The sequence below is a fragment of the Centroberyx affinis genome, unplaced genomic scaffold (assembly GCF_046629955.1).
Source record: "Centroberyx affinis isolate AG114_WGS23_722 - 3 ecotype Tasmania unplaced genomic scaffold, CSIRO-AGI_Caff_v1 ptg000379l_1, whole genome shotgun sequence".
In the NCBI taxonomy this organism is placed as follows: Eukaryota; Metazoa; Chordata; class Actinopteri; order Beryciformes; family Berycidae; genus Centroberyx; species Centroberyx affinis.
This window is the reverse complement of record NW_027279048.1, coordinates 109974-128201: the sequence shown is the minus strand read 5'-3', so window position 1 is coordinate 128201 and position 18228 is coordinate 109974. Positions and strand designations below refer to the sequence as shown.

The following is an 18228-nucleotide window of genomic DNA, read 5'->3' as shown; positions in this document are numbered from 1 at the left end:
CCTCTTCTTCAACAATATCTGTTATTTGCTGAGGGAGACTCGCTTTATATCTACAGAGCAGTATGTGTGTGGGCGTGTGTGTACATACATGTGTGCTGTTCATCAGGCTTGATAAATACCACAAGATGACAGATCCTTATTGCAGAGCAGCAGTAGGGGTCTGGCACTCCGAGGACCAATTTCCAACGACAGACTGTTAACAAGGCTTGGACCGGGGTTACCTCACAGTGAAATGTCACAAGGCCTCCCTTTCCACACCTCTTTACTCTCTCTCTCTCTCTCTCTCTCCCTCTCTTTCTGCCGCCCCCCGGCTCTCCTGTGGACATTCAACGAATTGTACTCCCTCTCTTTCAATTTGCCGCCCGTGTTACCTCGTTCCACAGCGCGCCGCCCTGAGGGATCGTGGGTAGGCGGGAGCGGCGGCCCCGGCCAGGTCCGCAGAGGGCTGATAACCTTTCAGTGTTGCTTTAGCACACTGTGTAAAGAACAATCAGTGCTTATCAGCGTGGACTACAGGCGGATGCTAATTCAGTGTCATGCAGACAGACTGCAGAGAGAGAGAGAGAGAGAGAGAACGGGGGCATCGCTGGCTCTCACTCCAACCGCCTGACATCTACAGCAGACGAATAACTTTCATAAGATTGAAAACCAAGTCCATTCGATTTTTATTGCCTTCCTCCTCTGTATTCCCTTCTCTCTATATATTTATCTGGGGTTAGGCAGGTTACATTGAAAGTATATTCCGTTACAGTTACTAGTTACCTCATGAAAATTTTAATGCAATCCAAGGGATTAGCCAAATTCAATAATGTATTCTGATTACTTTCAGATTACTTTGCCATATTTGAGGTATAAAGGAAGAAAAGATGGAAAATTTACAAAGTTCAAGAAATTTACTTTGGGTTTTCTTGTTCAAATTTTCTTCTGTGCTGTGTTTTCCTAAGACCTAGAACACCTGGCACTATTTAAATGTCCTTCCTATAAGTAAACCTCCAGTATCTGTAATCAGAATACATTATATTTTCAGTAACATAACAAAATAGTTACATTTTTTTTTATATTGAGAATACATAACGCCATTACAAGTATTCCGTTACTACCGAAACTGTCATTATCTCTTTCCATCTGTTGCTGTTGTCATATGAAAACCTCACAACTTCAGCTTTGGTGATTTTCCCTTTTTAACTTAATTATATAATTGGAGGATTACATGGTCATCTATGGGTTCAGAAAATGCTCCAACCTCTGAATTTATGAAACCCTTTCAAAGCCCATAGAATAAACCTCAAAAGTGCATGGCCATTAAGATAAAACACGTGAAAACTAGCTGTGAGCGTCTTGGCAATTCATGTAATAAAATGAAATCACCAATAACAACTAAAGTTACACATAGCAAGGCGGTAACAGTAACAATAAATCCTCAACAAATGATTAAACCCTTTAAGCAAAAACTAATCCAACAATCTCATGTTGTAACACGACACAATTTACCTAGGAAACGAGGGAACTTGAAATTAATCTTGTACTAGCCAGCCAAATACTTTCAAAAGCAATTTGAATTGTACAGAAATGTGAAAAGGAAAAATCAATCTTCTGATGCAGCTGCAGTGAAAACTAGTGGCAGCTGGAGCATCAGCTGGTCTATAAAGGTTACTACCACAGGCAGTTCAGACATGGCAGTTCAGCAAGGACCTAATGAAAATCCTACAGTCCCTTAGACACAGCAGCACATGGACATACTTCTGGCTTGCATAAAACAGGATATATCTATCTCTGTGTCTGTCTGTCTAATTTTGCTTATTTCCCCTCCCCAGCGCGAATCGTCCGGAGCCGTCAGTGGTGTGAGATGGCGCCCTGCCTGGAGGGCGAAGTCTGCGGCCTCCTGTTCAACCGATCCGGCTGGACCTGCACCAGAGGCAGCGGTCGCATCAAGACCGTCACGGTAATTTACAAGACACAGCACTAGCATATGCTGTTTGGTGGAGGCTTTTAACCGAAGCACCTTACAGTACCCTGCACGGCACGCATACATTTTTAGCATGGGTGGCCCCCAGTGGGAATTAAACCTCTAACCCTGACAGCGTTCGTACCATGTGAGGCCTCAGCCACCAGTCAACTCAGGACTAGCAGCAGCAGACTGCAGTCAAACAGCAGGCCATCGTTCAGGTTTAATTAAGCAAACACACCAGTGTGGCTCTCTAAAGTGAAAGACAATTTGCAGAAATTCTGCCTAGAACATATAATGGTTCTGACTAATGCTGACTACCTAAGAAGGTTATAATGATGAAGATAAACAATACTAAATCAGGATATGAATATGAGCAGTTGATTGACTCATCTGCTGACACAAGAGAGAACTAAAATTTTGGTGGTCTCTGGATAAGATTATTTATAACGTATCAGTACAGCGCTGAGAGTAGTAAAAAAAAACATAGCTGACAACAGTGAGGACCTGTTCCTGACTAAGGCGTTATGAGAGACATAAAAGAATAGAAAACTTGTTTAATTTTTGATCACTTCAGTATGATGTCACCTGGTCCTCTGAGGCCCGGGTATGGCAAGGTGTGGCACTCATCATACCTCAGCGAAAGTGAGTCCAAATTTGATCTTGTAGTTTTTATCATTAGAGTGGAGAGCAAAGATCCAGCAAAAATCACCAGAAAACTATTTGGAAGCCATGACAGTGATAGTTTGGTGAGCTATGTCTAATTATTGATTACATTCACTAAATAATAATAACTTGTCAGTCATCAGTCCCCAGAAATGTTGTCTATTTAACATTACTTCATATCCTCAGCAGGACTTCTTTGACAGTCAAATTGTTTGTTTTAGCCGGGTCTTCAATATAGCTATAGCGATAGATGACTTAAGCTTGTTAAAGCTATTACTGTTAAAACTAGTTTTAACCAGTTTGTTGACTACAATTTACACAATTCAACCTAGTTGGCCTGGAAGTAAATATAACATGAGGTAGCCAACTGCTAACATTACCTAACTAGTTTTAACTAGTTTGTTGACTACAATTTACGCAATTCAACCTAGTTGGCTTGGAAATAAATTTAATATGAGGTAGCCAACTGCTAACATTAGCTAACTAGTTTTAACTAGTTTGTTGGCTACAATTTACACAATTCAACCTAGTTGGCTTGGAAATAAATTGAATATGATGTAGCCAACTGCTAACATTAGCTAACTAGTTTTAACTAGTTTGTTGGCTACAATACACACAATTCAACCTAGTTGGCCTGGAAATAAATATAATATGATGTAGCCAACTGCTAACATTAGCTAACTAGTTTTAACTAGTTTGTTGGCTACAATTCACACAATTCAACCTAGTTGGCCTGGAAATAAATTTAATATGAGGTAGCCAACTGCTAACATTAGCTAACTAGTTTTAACTAGTTTGTTGGCTACAATTTACACAATTCAACCTAGTTGGCTTGGAAATAAATTGAATATGAGGTAGCCAACTGCTAACATTAGCTAACTAGTTTTAACTAGTTTGTTGGCTACAATTCACACAATTCAACCTAGTTGGCCTGGAAATAAATATAATATGAGGTAGCCAACTGCTTACATTAGCTAACGTTATGGATCAAAATCATGGATGTTCCTTTCAATCCAGTTGCTGTAGCCTTTGATCTGGACCTCCCTGGAAAATTTGGCCTCCAGCTATATATTGGAGGATAATTATGGTGTATATTTAAAATTTTTGGGTTTCCCGCCCAAAGTATAACATAAATCAAATATGGCTGCCATGTCAATAAAGCGAACAAATCTGCTCAAACGTGCAGTTCTACAGTTGAAGCACACAGACAGCTGCCTCAGGTTCCAAGACGTTAGGGGTAAAAGAGAGAGAGAGAGAGAGAGAGTAAGGGAAGAAGCAGAAGAGGGAGACGGTAACTTACAGAGACAGAGAGACGGAGACAGCACAATACAGCAAGTTTATGTCAGCGAAGGATGACAAGATGGAGAGGGAGGGAAAGACTGCTGTCCTCATTGTCAGGTACACAGGGTCAAGGGTCAACCTGTGACTGGGTCTGATGGATTTCAGTCCCTCTCTCTCTCTCTCTCTCTCTCTCTCTCTCTCGCTCTCTCTCGTCTGGCAGCCCTGGGCAGCTGCAGCAGATTTCACGCTCGCATTCCCATCATGCTGTAATCTATCCTGACAGCAGAGTTGCGTTAGTGTTTACAGCTTTTGTAAATAGATAAGAAAAAAAAAATGCAGATTACATGTTCTACTGCATATTCTCAATTTGCTTTTGGTGAAGAGGGTTTTTTTTTTTTTTTTTTTGGAGAAGTTACCAGTGATGCTGGTGGTTTTTTGGTTATTTTTTTTTTTTGAGGGGGCAGGGATAGGGAGGATTTGGCAGCAGAGAAGAGGAGGTATTCAGATGTATTTGTTGTAAGACCTGAAATGGGAGGAAAGCACATTCTGCAAGATGGATGAGAATGAGAAATCTATAAAGAGGATTGATCAGACTGGAGGATGGAGAGAGGGATGGAGAGAGAGAGAGAGAGAGGAGGAAAGGATGAGAGGGCCAGGCTCCAGTTCGGCGACCGGCCAAGCGCTGTCGGACTGTGTCTGTGTCTGCCTGTGTGTGTGTGTGTGTGTGTAGGCATGTAGGTTTTAATCTGTGAATGTCTTTCTGTCATCACATGCACACTAGGTTTTGACGGATAGGGGTTATTGAAGGCCAATACCAATACTTTTGAATTGAAGCTACTGATAGCTGATATTCAATATCTTTAAATTTGATAATTTCTAAAACACTCCCATTCAGTTTCCCCCGAATTTTATTCTTGTCAGGGTGGTGAAATCCTCTGAAACAACATTTAGACTATGGGACACTAAGCGTCTGCATATATAATAACATTATAATAATATTAATGCATACTTGTATGGAATCTGATCAAAATGTCACATTGAGTCTGTTTAGGTTCAGTGGTTCCCATAGGCAACCAGTGTAGAGTTGATCAATTCTACAATGAATATGCATGTAATGTAATGTAATGTATGCAATCAATCAAACTACATCACATCCATCATATCAGAGGTGGACGATATTGACTGGTTGATAGCAGATTCTTAAAGACCCAATGAAGCGGCATCTTCCTTGATTCCTTGACTTCCTTGATTTGATGCGTTTCCTGTTAAAACAGGATGTTGGGGGGCGGGACATAATGCAGTGAGGGATCATTCAAAAGTCTAAACCAGTGGAATATGAGTCAGGGAGTGAAAGGCAGTTTTTAATAAAACGCCAGTAATGGCCTGATATATTGGCAAACTGATATGTCGGTCTAACTCAACTACACCCCCGCCCCCCCACCCCCACCCCCCCTCCTTTTCAACTCCAGTGTGTAGCTTGCGGTGGCACTGCCAGGTCACACACTCCAGCCTAACCCGCTAATGGAGTTTGCATATGCAGCCGGCTCTCCACTGCCAGCTAGCCATTAATATGAATCACTCTCAGGAGCCCCCCACCCACCCCCCAAACAAGCTGGCAATTTGTCTTCACTAGTGAGCTGCTGAAAGGTCCAGATATGATATTCTCCGATGTGGAGAGCCCGATGGGGTCGGAAGGAAGGGGGGTGGAGGGGGTTCCACAAACTTCACAGGGGGTTGGGGTGGGGGGGGGGGGCGGTGTCTCACCCTGGGACTGTATTCAAACTGGTGGTGCACTCTGAGGGCGTCCGGACAGCCGATATTCATGGATGCGACGGCTAATGGTTTATCGGGTGCTGCGTCCACTGTGTGTAACGTGTGAAGTGGAGGCTGGTTGCTGGGCGGAAAGTTGACACGTGAGACAGAAGAGAGGACAGTAAATTGTTTTTTCTCCCTTCAGGCAAGCCGCGGGGCTCCCTGCGTGCTGAGAGAGAGCACTGGATCGTCGGCCTTTGCCAATCAAGTGACGGGTTCAAATTAAAACTAAGCCTATTAGAAATGCTTCCTCACTGCGGGATAAAAAACAGGCAATTTCCCCAATACCATGCTCTGCGCCGCAAATGTTACTTTACGCGGTAGAGGAGCTGTGTATTATGAACTGTAAGTAATGGAAACGCTGATTTGATCATAGGCAGACCGCGGTTTCATGTGCACTCTGTGTCCCTCAGACAATACTTGACAGTAGCTGTGAAGAAAACAACTATGCCCACGCAGCAAATGCCATCGCTCAGCTAGTGTGTGTGTGTGGCCCGGAGAGCAAGAGAATAGCTGCAGTTGTGTGTTTTTCCAAATGAAGTGGAGTCGCAAAATGAGCAGCGCGCGCACACAGCACGACCCAGTAGGTCAGAGAGGCTTGCATCATGTTTTTGTAGCATTTTCTTTCTTTTTTTTTCTGCTCCGGTGGCCATCCTCCAGCGATGTGCTCTTTGTTCCAGCGTTCGCCAGGGCTAACAAAGCTAGTGGAGTGTGTGTGTAGTCCTGCCAGTGTTGCTGCAAACATGAAGACATCATAGCCAGTTAGCTCTGCGGGCTTTTTGGCTTGCCACTTCAATAGATGGAGAATTTGGGTCCGCACGCATTCCTTGTGTAGCTTTTTTTTTGAATGGATGCCATATGACATGAAATCTTGATTTAGAGGGGCAGCAGCAGCAAAAGGTGTGCCTTGTAAAAAGAGGCATAGAGGTGTATAAACCATCAAAGGAAAACATTAAAAACATGATAAAAAAAAGGCAAAAAAAGGGGCTAAATTGGAGGCACAGTCAGCAATACAAATGCCCCAGTATTTAAAGAGGTGAGAATTTTGATGGATGGCGAGGCAGGGGATGCCATTCGGACCAATTTAATCTGCAGTTCAACGGCGCTATGATGTAAGACTTGATAGCACCTCGGTTATAAAGGCTTCAATGTCTGTGACAAACTACCAGGCAGCCAAGTCATGTTTCACCACGGTCACTGTTCTGCTGGAAACCCATCTGACCAGAGACAGACTTCTAATGAGCTCGCCGCTCAAAGGCAACGCCACAAAGTCACAGGCACAGTCAGTAATACGAATGTGTGTGTGTGTGTCCGGCTTTAAATGAGTCGGGAGTTTTGATCGCGGCGCAGCTGACAGATTCCGGTGGGCTCGGCTTGACGACTGACAGAAACAGCTGTTGTCAGTGTAAAAGCCTGAAAAGGGATAATGTTCCAGGTAAGAATAAACACAACTGGCAGTGAGGTTTAAGATTGAGTCTCAGGTACACTGCAGAAAATATCCATCTTAACAAGTAATTTGATCTGGAATGGAGTCTCATTTTTGTAAAACAAGTGGTAAAATCTGCCATTGTGGTGAGATAGCCTAATTTCACTTTTTCCAGTGCAACTCTTCAATTCTCATAATTTTCTTTATACAAGTGAGGTGATCTGCCTTACTCTTCCATGTTTTAAGTGAGACTTGGCACTGGAAACAAGTGGAATTATCTTCTATTGGCAGAATCTTCCACTTGTTGAAAAATACAATTTTAAGACAGAACATGACACAAAATTACATGTTAAGATGGATATCTATTGAAGTAAACACTTACTGGTGAATTTGCTGAGGTCTGGATCAGCATACAGTCCATGCTACTGAACTGTCTGAGCTTGGTGATGCTGTGGCCTTCAGACATGTTATTAAGATTAAATGGTATTTCACTTAATATGCATTCCTCCATATGAGTTCATGGACACTCATTGTCATTTGGCCCTGGTGTTAGTCAAAATTTGTATTCTCTCTCTCTTGCATACAGTTTGAACCTAGTCAAATCATACAGACCATATATTAAATACATGCAAAAATGGACCCTGATAATAGGAATATCTTCAGGGTTTTATGCCAAATGGGTTATCTCTATTGCAGGGAAAATATTACCTGATCTTCACTGGTGAATATAAAAAATAACATCCTCTAAAATGTTACTATTTTGCAAATAGCAGGCTCCATAGCAAATAATCTCATTACGTGTTAGCTAACTGGCAAGCTTAAATGGCAAAGAAGGAACTCTGGTCAAAATATAAATAAAAAATATAAATGGCAATGACCATGACCATGGCATTCATGATGTTGGAAGGTCAGCAGCTAGCTAACTAGCTTACCTACATAGCTGCAGGCTAGTAGGCTATGGCTTGTTTGAACCGGTTTGAACTTGGAAGGTCAGCTACGCTAACTAGCTAACCTAGATAAGTTGCTAAAAGTATGGCTAAATTGCGTTTTTTCCTTCAGTTTGTAGCAAGAGCGCTAGGCTTCATAGCATTAGCCCCCTTCCTATGCATGTAAATGCATTTAAATACCAGTATTTTGGTGTATTTTGTCTATTAACAAGACAATAGCTGAGAATGATCCCATCTCACCGTCAGAAAAATGGTGAAATATGGTTCTCCATATTCCTTTTGGTTTCAATTCTACATACTCATCATGGACCGATAAGTGAATATTCCTATTCCTATTTTTAGAAACTATTTTAACTTTTAATTACATTCCTGTGGTAATTTTTGCAATCTCACTTTTTCTATAGAACTAACTATAAGAACACCGCACAGTCAGTGCTGGTTTTCTATCCTACCAGCTAGTTAATTGCATTCACGCATCCCACATGCTACAGGTGTGACACAACTGGTATATGTAAACCAAAAAAACCTTAAAAAGCCTCAGATATAATTGAGAGGTTCTTTCATCCTTAACTCAACCAATGAGATTATTTCCGCCTCCAGAGCAACTCTGCCTCCAAAAAATGTTTGTATAATTAAAACTCCAATCTGCATATACGTGTGCCATGGAATAGTGACCATACTGCACACATTGATGCATAAACACATTGATGCACAAAACAAACCGTGAACACTGTTAGCTGCACTGTGATGAATCGGAAAAACTAATATTACTGGCAGCCACATCACTGTAATTGGTATATGTATTAGAGCATAACTTTTAAATGACTACAAGTGAACGGAGAACTGGCTGCACAGCCTGAATGCTGGTGGTGGCTAGGGGTCACAGTGCTGGTGCTTCACTGTTCATTAGCATATGTGGCTTTCCAATTATCTTTTATTTGACTGTATTTTTGTATTATTTGTGTGTTGTTATGTATTGTCTATCTACAACTGTTAAATTAGTCATGATGCTGCTTTCTGGCCTCTTGAAAAAGAGATTTTCATTCTCAGTGGGTTGACCTAGTTAGTTAAAGGTTAGGCAAAACAAAATGGGAAAACGGTCTATGAAAGTGAAATCACTTTTAGTTAGTAATTCATTGGGCAGTCTGTGACCAGCAGCATTCATTTAAGCAAATTATATAATGAAAGAAAATAAATATTTTTTTAATTCATGGTCCCGAAAGGATTTGGGCAGATACATTCAGCAGTTACTGTGGCATGAGTGTTCCCCTGAGTCTTCTTTCTAATACAGTAGAAAAGTATTAGAAAGGCCATCAGGAATGAAGGTCATTAGAGAAATGAACTTCAAAATGCAAAAGGCAAAAGCATTATCAAATATTAGATATGCATGCTGTGTACCGTGTCCTTCAATGCTCTATTGGCCTTCAGTCTAATTTGCAGTTGAAATTATTAAATTCCATGCACCAGCAAGTAAATTCCAACAATCGTGCACAACTAATAGAATATATTTCAGCCGTCTTCGGTTTTGGAGAAGCGAGGTTTTACTTTACTGCACTCGAGCTTTTTGTGGAGGCTTCTGTCTAAACAAATGTAAATCTACAATTCATTGAAACTATTATCAGTGATTAGTAATCAATCAAGCTACTGCTGACTTGATAACACCTCAATTTGTGATGAACTACCCACCAGCCAAGCCATTTTTCATCATAGCCCAGCCTTCCTTTGATATCCCAGTGCTGGAAACCCCGTCCGGTCAACATATCTGACTGTCACTATTGAATCCTAAGGGATAGATACTGTAGGCTGCGATGCCTTTTGATGCATATTTATTAAAGGACTGACGTTCCAACAACATGAATGTCACTGCCAAACACAGCGCAGACAGGGGCTATGGTTGATAAGCAAATGTATTGTTCATTTCTATTTCTTTCTAGATCTTTCCATTCATCAAGCGGAAAAGAAAAATGCACTCCTTTTGGTTTTCCCTCATCTGTTTGTCAGATGCGGTGACATGATCATCCGTCTTTAGGCGATAGTGCGGGGACTGATGCAGAAAAATACACCCGGGCAGGTTGGATGGATAGAGGTGTGCAGAAGAAAAGAAAGACGCGTTTAAACTTCTCACCCTTTCATTTGCTTCCCCCCCCTTTTCCCCCCATTTTCATTTGCGTTATCATAGCTGTTGCTGTTGCGGAAGGTCGTCAACGTCATGATTACATTTACAATATCTAACGTCTCCTTTGGCGTCGCCTTTCACTCTTCATAAAGCAACACTTCATTGTTTTTGTATTATGTTTTTTTTTGTTTCCTCTGGTGCTGCCATCCTCTATTAATCCAGTTCTTTTTTTCTCCGGGCTTTCGCGGGGCGTATGTTACCCCTCTCCTCTCTCCCCCCGTCGGAGACCCCGGAGTGAATGTGGTCCCTTTCCGCTGTCACTTTCAGCACACTTTCACCCGCTCCCCTATTTGAAGTTCTGTCATTGCCAGGCTTTGAACTGCCATTTGTGTTTTTACTCCGCGCGCTGCTTTCCTCCCGAGTCTCGTCTGGTGTGAAATTGTCGGAGCCATAGGGCCGCGTTTCAGCACGGGGCATGAAGAAGAATAAGGATTGCAGAAGCTGGGTCCATGGACCGACTGGACACATTCAAGCATGTTATGTAACATTGTATTTTTCAAAGCTCTGATGCTTTTTGTGCCCTTTGGATCTTTTGTTTATGCATTTTTTATGAATTATTCAGTGCCCCTACCAGTGATGCAACCAAAATCTCGATGATTTCTGTCCTATTTAAGAAGCTCTTCGTCACCCGACACGTGTTCTGCCAAGAGCGATTCCTGCATTATGTCGCCGCGATTTCCTCAGACAATAGGTGTGAGGTTTTGCTGTAGGTGGCATCCCCTTTGGAAATAATGCAGCAAATGGGGCCAGATGCTTGGTAACTAATGTTGTTTTTGGCCCTCTGAAAGCACACTGATGTGTTTGTACATGGAGCTCATAGTCCGGGCCTTCAGCATGCATCCAGGATCTTCAGTATAGCTGTGCTTGTTAGCCTAATAACAACAGCGGCTCTAGTGGCTGCTAATGGCTAGGAGCTCCTTTAGTCGATGAAGCCGATGAAGCCCTCTCCAGCAGCCCAGCATGTCACTCTGGAGCCCACCCCTGGGATTGTGTTTTTTTTTAGTTACCGCTGCGATGGCAGAGCGCCTGTCTCCGTAATGGCTGGCTGGGCTGCGGGTGAGAATTAGCGGCTTGAAGTGCCACCAAACAAGCTGTCTGGTGTACCTGGAGTGGCTCTGCCTTTCGGCGAGAGAAGATTTCTCAGAGTTCCAATCCTACCTTGGCTGAGGTTTTTATTTGTGTAATATGAAGCGCACTGTATCTTAAGAAGACTTTGATCCCAAAATATGCTGTCTTGATGATAAGGGAAGAACTTAATTGAATCCCTTAATATTTTTGCCAATCTCCATTGGCACTCTTTCAAAAATCCAGCCTGTGCACCTCATTCGAACTGTGAAACTTTATCATTTATGCACAGTGTTCAATGTTTACAAGTGATGATGAAACAAGAGCACCTCGAGCTCAGAGATGAGGTCCCAGTGTTTCAATTTCACCCCAACATAAGCAATTAGCAAAGCGCTTATTAGTGTGTTTCTCTCTCTCCCTATCTTTCAATCTCCCTCATCCCTTGTGCCAGCGGTAGATGAATATGTCTGCGATGTCCTTGGATTCCTGTCTTGTAAACACCATGGGCAGTGAGCACTGCTCAGTGGTTCGCTTGGCAGGCGAGCAGCCTTCTCTGTCTCTTGCACAGTTCGTCCCGTGGGGCCAAACTCACCTTGTTACCCTTTTAATTAGTAGGAGCAGTTAATAGTGCTGGCCGCTTCTGCCGCCTCAGCACTCTGCTCTGACTTCAAGAATCCCTCCAATCGATCGCTAAGAGTTGGACTGAGACAGAGAGCAAGGGGGAGAGGAGGGCGCTCTGTTATGGGAGCAGCTCAGGTGCACTCGTGATGTTCTTTGGAGAGAAAGCAAAAAAAAAAAAAAAAAAATGCTGTTTTCTTTGAAAGAAAATGGGGGTTCCAAGCTGGGTGTATCAATACCTATCCTGTTTCTTTTCCCCTTGTACATTTGAATGGATAACAAGATATTGGGATTCCTCTCACACGCTCAGGGAAAACACATAATGTTTCTAAGCATTCCGTGCCCCCGCCCCCACCTCCGCATCTCCTCCCAAAAATGAATGTAATCAAAAAGCCATGGGTTTGCTCGGCGGATTCTATTGTGTGCCCTTATAAGCTTTTATCCCTTCCAACCCCTAACCGCCCCCCCCCCCCCCCCCCCCCAGTCCTCGTTTCTTTTCTTGTTTTGATTTAAAGATGCAGTGGAAGTACTTAGCATTTAGATGACATGCTGGCGGAGAGGTGTGATGGATCAGCGCCTCTCTTCGGGAAAGGGGCTGCGTTTCCTTCGCCGGCGCCGGGGCCCGGTTCGGCGGGACAGACAGACCGAAGAGATCGCGGAACGACGGGCAGAGCGACAGGCCGGGGCGGGCAGCAGCATACCAAGTTTGCCTCGCTGCTGCTGCAGGAAAAAAAAAAAAAAAAAGCCTGGCACAGCCAAGAGAGGAGAGCGGCGGCTGCTGGGAATGCCAATGCGCTGCCCAGACAGCCGTCTCGCCTCGGCTGCTCTGATTGGCTAAACAGACCATTAGCTTCCTGATTATGATTAGCCGAGTCATTATCTACACAAAAGTGGCTCGTTCGCCAATATTAAGAAGGCAAGGGAGCTGTTTTCTTCCTCCGGTCAAGGGGAAAACAGTCTTTTCACGTAAAAATGAAAGTGGGAGGTGAGAAGTTGTTGTTCACAGAGATGCAAAGTGGGAAAGAAAATGGAAAAAAAGAGGAGGCATGTGTTCATCGCTCTGCCCTGCAGCTAATGTGATCCAATTTTCAATCTGTGTGATACCGTAAAAGAAGCAAAGGTTTCTCCCAGTCTTTAGCCCAGATGATGAGGCGGCCATTACTTGCCGGGATTTCCTGGTCGGAGAGAGAGAAGCAGCAGCGTCCTCGGAGGTCATAAAAACCGGGAGAGAACAAAGTAACCTTCAGCTTCCATCGTCTTGCCTTAGATATAATTGAGAGCCGCGCCATCTGTGCTTTTAAGCGGACATATGCTGCTCCGCGTCCAAGGCCAATATTCTGAGGGAAACAGCCTGACGCTTTGCTTGAATGGAAAAGAAAGTGAAGGCTGCCCCTCCGCTCCTCTGACCTTCTCCTCTCTTTTCCAGCCTTTGCCCAAGGAGCCGTCGTAGAAAACGGAGGAAAACAAGCGAGTAGGTGAGTTTGTTTCGTTACATATTTTATTTAGTCAAGATTTCTAGTGAGTCACCTTGGTTCTGGCCTATTGCTTTTGTTGCCACATACAAGCAACCAAGGATATTTTTGAATGCTGAATCTTGTAGAATGCAGTATTCGAAAGCAGAAGTAATCATTTGTAAGGGCAAAATATCAGTCATTACAAATTCTACGGTATACGAAGGTAGCACATATGGTATACAGGTTAAATTTAACTCAGACCATTACTGCAGTAGTGGATCAGCCATTAGTGTCTATTCATCATCTATTTCCCAAATACCACTCCCACCACCACTTTAATCAGCTCTGTCTGGGACATGGAGAAGACACAATGGGCTCCTTCCTCCCCCCACTAGGATGCCGAGTAACTTTGATCTTCCTATGTAAAGAAGTAGTAAAAAGGGAAATCAAAGGGAGTTATTGGTAGAAGTTTTTGAAATGCGTAAGGTTGCAAATTAACAAAGCCCGCCGAGGTTACATCAAAGGGAGAGGCTACTTCAAATGGCCAGGTTTTCCGTTAGGACAAACAAAGCACACAATATTTATGGAGGGATGTTTTTGGACGAAGAAATGGGCAGCCTTAACGAATCCTGTGCTTTCAAAATCGCTTTCTAAATGCCATTGACTATGGTAATTAGTCAGATTAATGAATAAGACTTAGGGGTCAGCCTTGTGTTCCCCCAGGCCGATATTCCCTGGGCAAACGTTGCATCGAGGTTAGCCTGACATTCGCTGGCAGGTTAACTTCACTTCCAGAAACGTCGTCGTTTCCTTTAATAAAGAAGGAAATCTACTGGAGATTTAAACCGAATTTCACTCCCGAGAACATGACTGAGTGGCTGTGAAGCTTTTATATTCCGCGGAACCAGAGGCATTTGGAATCTGCATGCTTTATGTCTCCTAGCCAATATTCTAAGATTGATTTTCCCTCTTCCACCAAGAAAACAAAATGAATCACGCACAATTACCAAGGACAGGGAGAAAAGGGGAATTGGGGGCATCATAAATATTTATTTGCCAGGCCTGGGAATTCATGCAATTCTTTGTAGATTTGCCAACTCATATTTAAGCGTCTGAATGATTCATATGGGCAGTCTTGGGTGTCAAATTTGTCCACTGTCACCCTGAATCATTTATGTATTTAAATTTATAGATTCCTCCACATAACATATTCATGATATAGTCCTATTATAATTCAAAAAAGGGTTTTTAAGTCAGTTGATTGGCTAAATTAACCCATTAACTGCAGAATTTCACTGGATGTGAAATGAATTAGATATGTGGAAGATAATATATCTATTATCTATCAAATACACCTACTATGTACCTAATATTTATAGAATTATCTTTCTGAAGAGGATGAAATCTTCTAGAAGTAGAGCTAGAGGAGGGGGAAAAAAACCCCACGAGAGACTGTGCTCTTCATCTCACGGTTTCTATTTTCTCCCTTCCCATTCCTCCGCAGGTTTATTGACATCCATGGTACAACAGGGACTGAGGCCAATCACCACACCAGAACATTGTGTCCATTCACCGACTCCAAGCCCCCCCCCCCCCCCCCAAACGAATACGCAAAAGGCCCGACCTTCCGTTAAAAACACCCAGAGCCTCTCTCTCTCCGATCACCACAACGAAAAGACTCTCGGCTCTTCTTCTTGGTCCGAACGTCTCGAGAACTCTCGGGGGGAAGTCTCAAGCGAACCACACCGCACACCATCGGCACTGAGCCTTCACCACAACCGATCCATGAAAAGACATCAACAGGGGCAGCAGAATATTCATTGAAGTCTTTTGAAGTACCTTTTGTTTTTTTTTGTTTGCCATCGTCAGTTTGCGCCGGGGAGGACTCCTTGAAGATATTTCTTACCTTGGTACCTTCGACTTGACTCCGAAGGTCTTTCGAAAGTCCGCCCCTTCATCTTCTTTACTATCTCCGCTGTGAAGCCGTCCAGGGTGATATTCCAGCCCAGAACAGAGTTTCTTTAATGACAGCGCTCTCTGGTAAAGAGTCGTGACTTTATTGGGGTTGAGCCAGGGCATATCCTTCATTGGATTCCAGCCTTTTGCGCTTATCTCCTGCGGGGCTGGGTGAAACTTTCGAGGCTCTAGCCTTGCAGAATCTCCGTATATGTAGGATGGACATCGTGAAGCAGCATGGAAGTGTATTGTAGTGTCACGAAAGTGCAGAAGACATAAATGACTTGGCTCTGTCTTTCGTCAGTGAATGAAGGTCATGATGGTGAAATGTGGACACTTGGCTTATAACTTATGTTTTTTTATGTGGTGCAAACATAGACTAGCCCGATAGATTTTGTCAATGAACCTCACACATCCTGTACACACCACTGGGAGAGTTTAGCAGATATGGACCCTGGCTGATTTTACCGGTCTATATTTGTGTGTGTGTGTGTGTGTGTGTATGCAACTGTTTGCATCTGTGTATATAGTATATATGTCTGTCTTTGTGTATGTGTGCGCGCATATGTGTGTCTGTCTTTGCGTGTGGCTGTATGTATGGGTGTGCATGTGTGTCGGTTCCTGTATGGGTGTGGACATGCTTGTGTGTGTGTGTGTGTGTGTGTGTGTGTGTGTGAGTGTGCACATCCTGAGATACACTGTGAAATAAATCATATCCGATACATCATTCATACTCTTGTATATTTTTGGGACACGCCCAGGCCAGAGCTCACCCTCATTTGTAATTTTACAGACTTTTCATTTTCATTTCAATCATCATGGATGAATTTTGGTTTGATTTTTACTTTCATTCTGGTCTTTTCTTTAAGTACATAGATATATTTATATTGGGGAAATATTATTGAAAAAGGGGGAAAAGATCTACAGTATGTCACATAAATTAAATTCTGTAATTAAAATCCATTCATGTGTGATTAAATGTATTTCAAAATCGTTGTCTAAATTGCCTATATTTTGATATGGAATGCGTTTTGGCAGGACAGCGGGATGCGCCATTTGCGGACGCTTAATATGTTTGAAATAATGTATATATTCAATTAATTTTATGCTCCATGGGTGTCATTACAGGAGATAGATTTCCTTTTGATGGAATATGAAAGAAAAGGAAGGGCACAAGCAAGATTCTGGTGAGAAAACTATGTATACATTGATTTTTTTTTATTTTTTTTTTTAATAGAAACACTGTAGATCTCCATGTTAATGTAATGTATTTGTTCCTCTGAAATGACAGGAGGATAAAAGGACAGCCTCTCCTCCCTGGAGCTAGCGTGTATATTTGTGTATGTGTGCACGTATGTTGGTTTCCAGGTCGACAGCGGTCTGTGCGGTGAGAAAATAACAATTCTCACCTGATCCCATACCTTTGATTCCCACTTCTTCGTCCCTTTGATTTGAATCAGCGTCTATGCAGGAACTGCTGCTGCAACAACAGTCAGAGTGCTTAGTTCCAGGTATTAGCTTAGGTCTCAAAGCGCTACCACCAAGGCTCTGACACTCAAGTGGCTTCATTTTGTGACGATGTCCGTCCGTAATGACGACTGGCACTGGTTCTGGTCTTATTGACTTAATTTTGGTTTTGTAACCGAGTCCTCCTCCTTCCAAAGCAGATCCCAGGACGAGGCTAATGAGACACAAACACACTCCTGAGGCTCGAACTTGCTAAACACAGCGTCGTTGGAACGGCGCTGCAGCGTAGCAAATTAGCATTTATGCGCACATAAAAGTCCATTTACTGAGCCATTAGCTTAGCATAGCACTAATGAGATGCCAGTGACGAGTCACGAGGGACTTTGGTTAGCTAGCGCATCGTCATTAAAGGTAGATATGGCTTTCCACGTGGAAAGAGTACATGCCCTGGGCTGCTGATTCAACTGCTGAACCCATGAGCAACTCCGAATTCTTTTTTCACAAACCTACGTTACCACTCTACCCGTTGGCAGGAACATAGCACAACTTACAATAACCCCCCAGCCAAATGTTTTTTAAAGTGATGTTGAACTTTGGTAGTACCTTGGGTTGTGTAGCTTCCTGACCATGATATAACCCCAAAATCGGCAATTGTTGTTGTTGCTCCTGTGCTCCAAGGGAAACAATTGCAGAATTGTGTTTTTTCTCTCTTCATTCACTGCCATTGTATGGCGGAACAGGTCTCAAAATCACACTTCTAGCACATAAACGAACACAAACAAAGCAGATTCTGACAATATACTTAAGTGAATTACTTTATGTTTTAAACCTTTCAATTTGAACAACTGTAACACCGAAATCGAAACTTATGCCGATGGAACGAAGCAGATTGTGCCAATATATAAAAAACGAGTCAAACTTTTTTTCAGGCGATTACAGATAATCAACGATTTTGGGGTTATATCATGGACAGGAAGCTACACAACGCAGGGTACTACCGAAGTTCAACATCACTTTAACTGCAAACACACATTGCACAATCTCTCTTTGAGTATCACTGAGAAGCATTTACTTGATGTTTTTTCCTTCATCGCACCTCAAATGCTGCCCAGACACCTGTATGTTTGGCTCTTGGGAAATCTAAGTACCGCTGTCACATGGAATCTGTTGTGCCATTCCTCAAACTAATGATGAGGAGGTGGCTGCAATCAGCTCGACAATTACAAACGCTGCCAGACATGTAGACCGGCATTGGCAGCGGAAATACTTGATACATAGCTAGTGAAAAGTAGAATACAATCTGGGATGTGTATTCACTAAACGCTAATGTAATGCAAAGTTTAAAGGCTAATATAATTTCTCACCAAAATTTCAAACCTGCTTACCTCAACTAAATTTCTGGGGACAAAGTGGTT

General features: G+C 42.8%; 1 protein-coding gene across 1 annotated transcript in view; it reads left to right on the top strand.

Annotated features, from left to right (window-relative positions):
* The window catches only part of LOC139641494 (chemokine-like protein TAFA-3), a 66486-nt gene that overhangs the window by 18555 nt on the left and 29703 nt on the right, over positions 1-18228 (top strand). The window contains exon 3 of the mRNA XM_071515910.1: positions 1815-1942. Within this exon, the coding sequence (XP_071372011.1) occupies positions 1815-1942 (128 nt within the window). The remainder of the gene's footprint in view (positions 1-1814; positions 1943-18228) is intronic.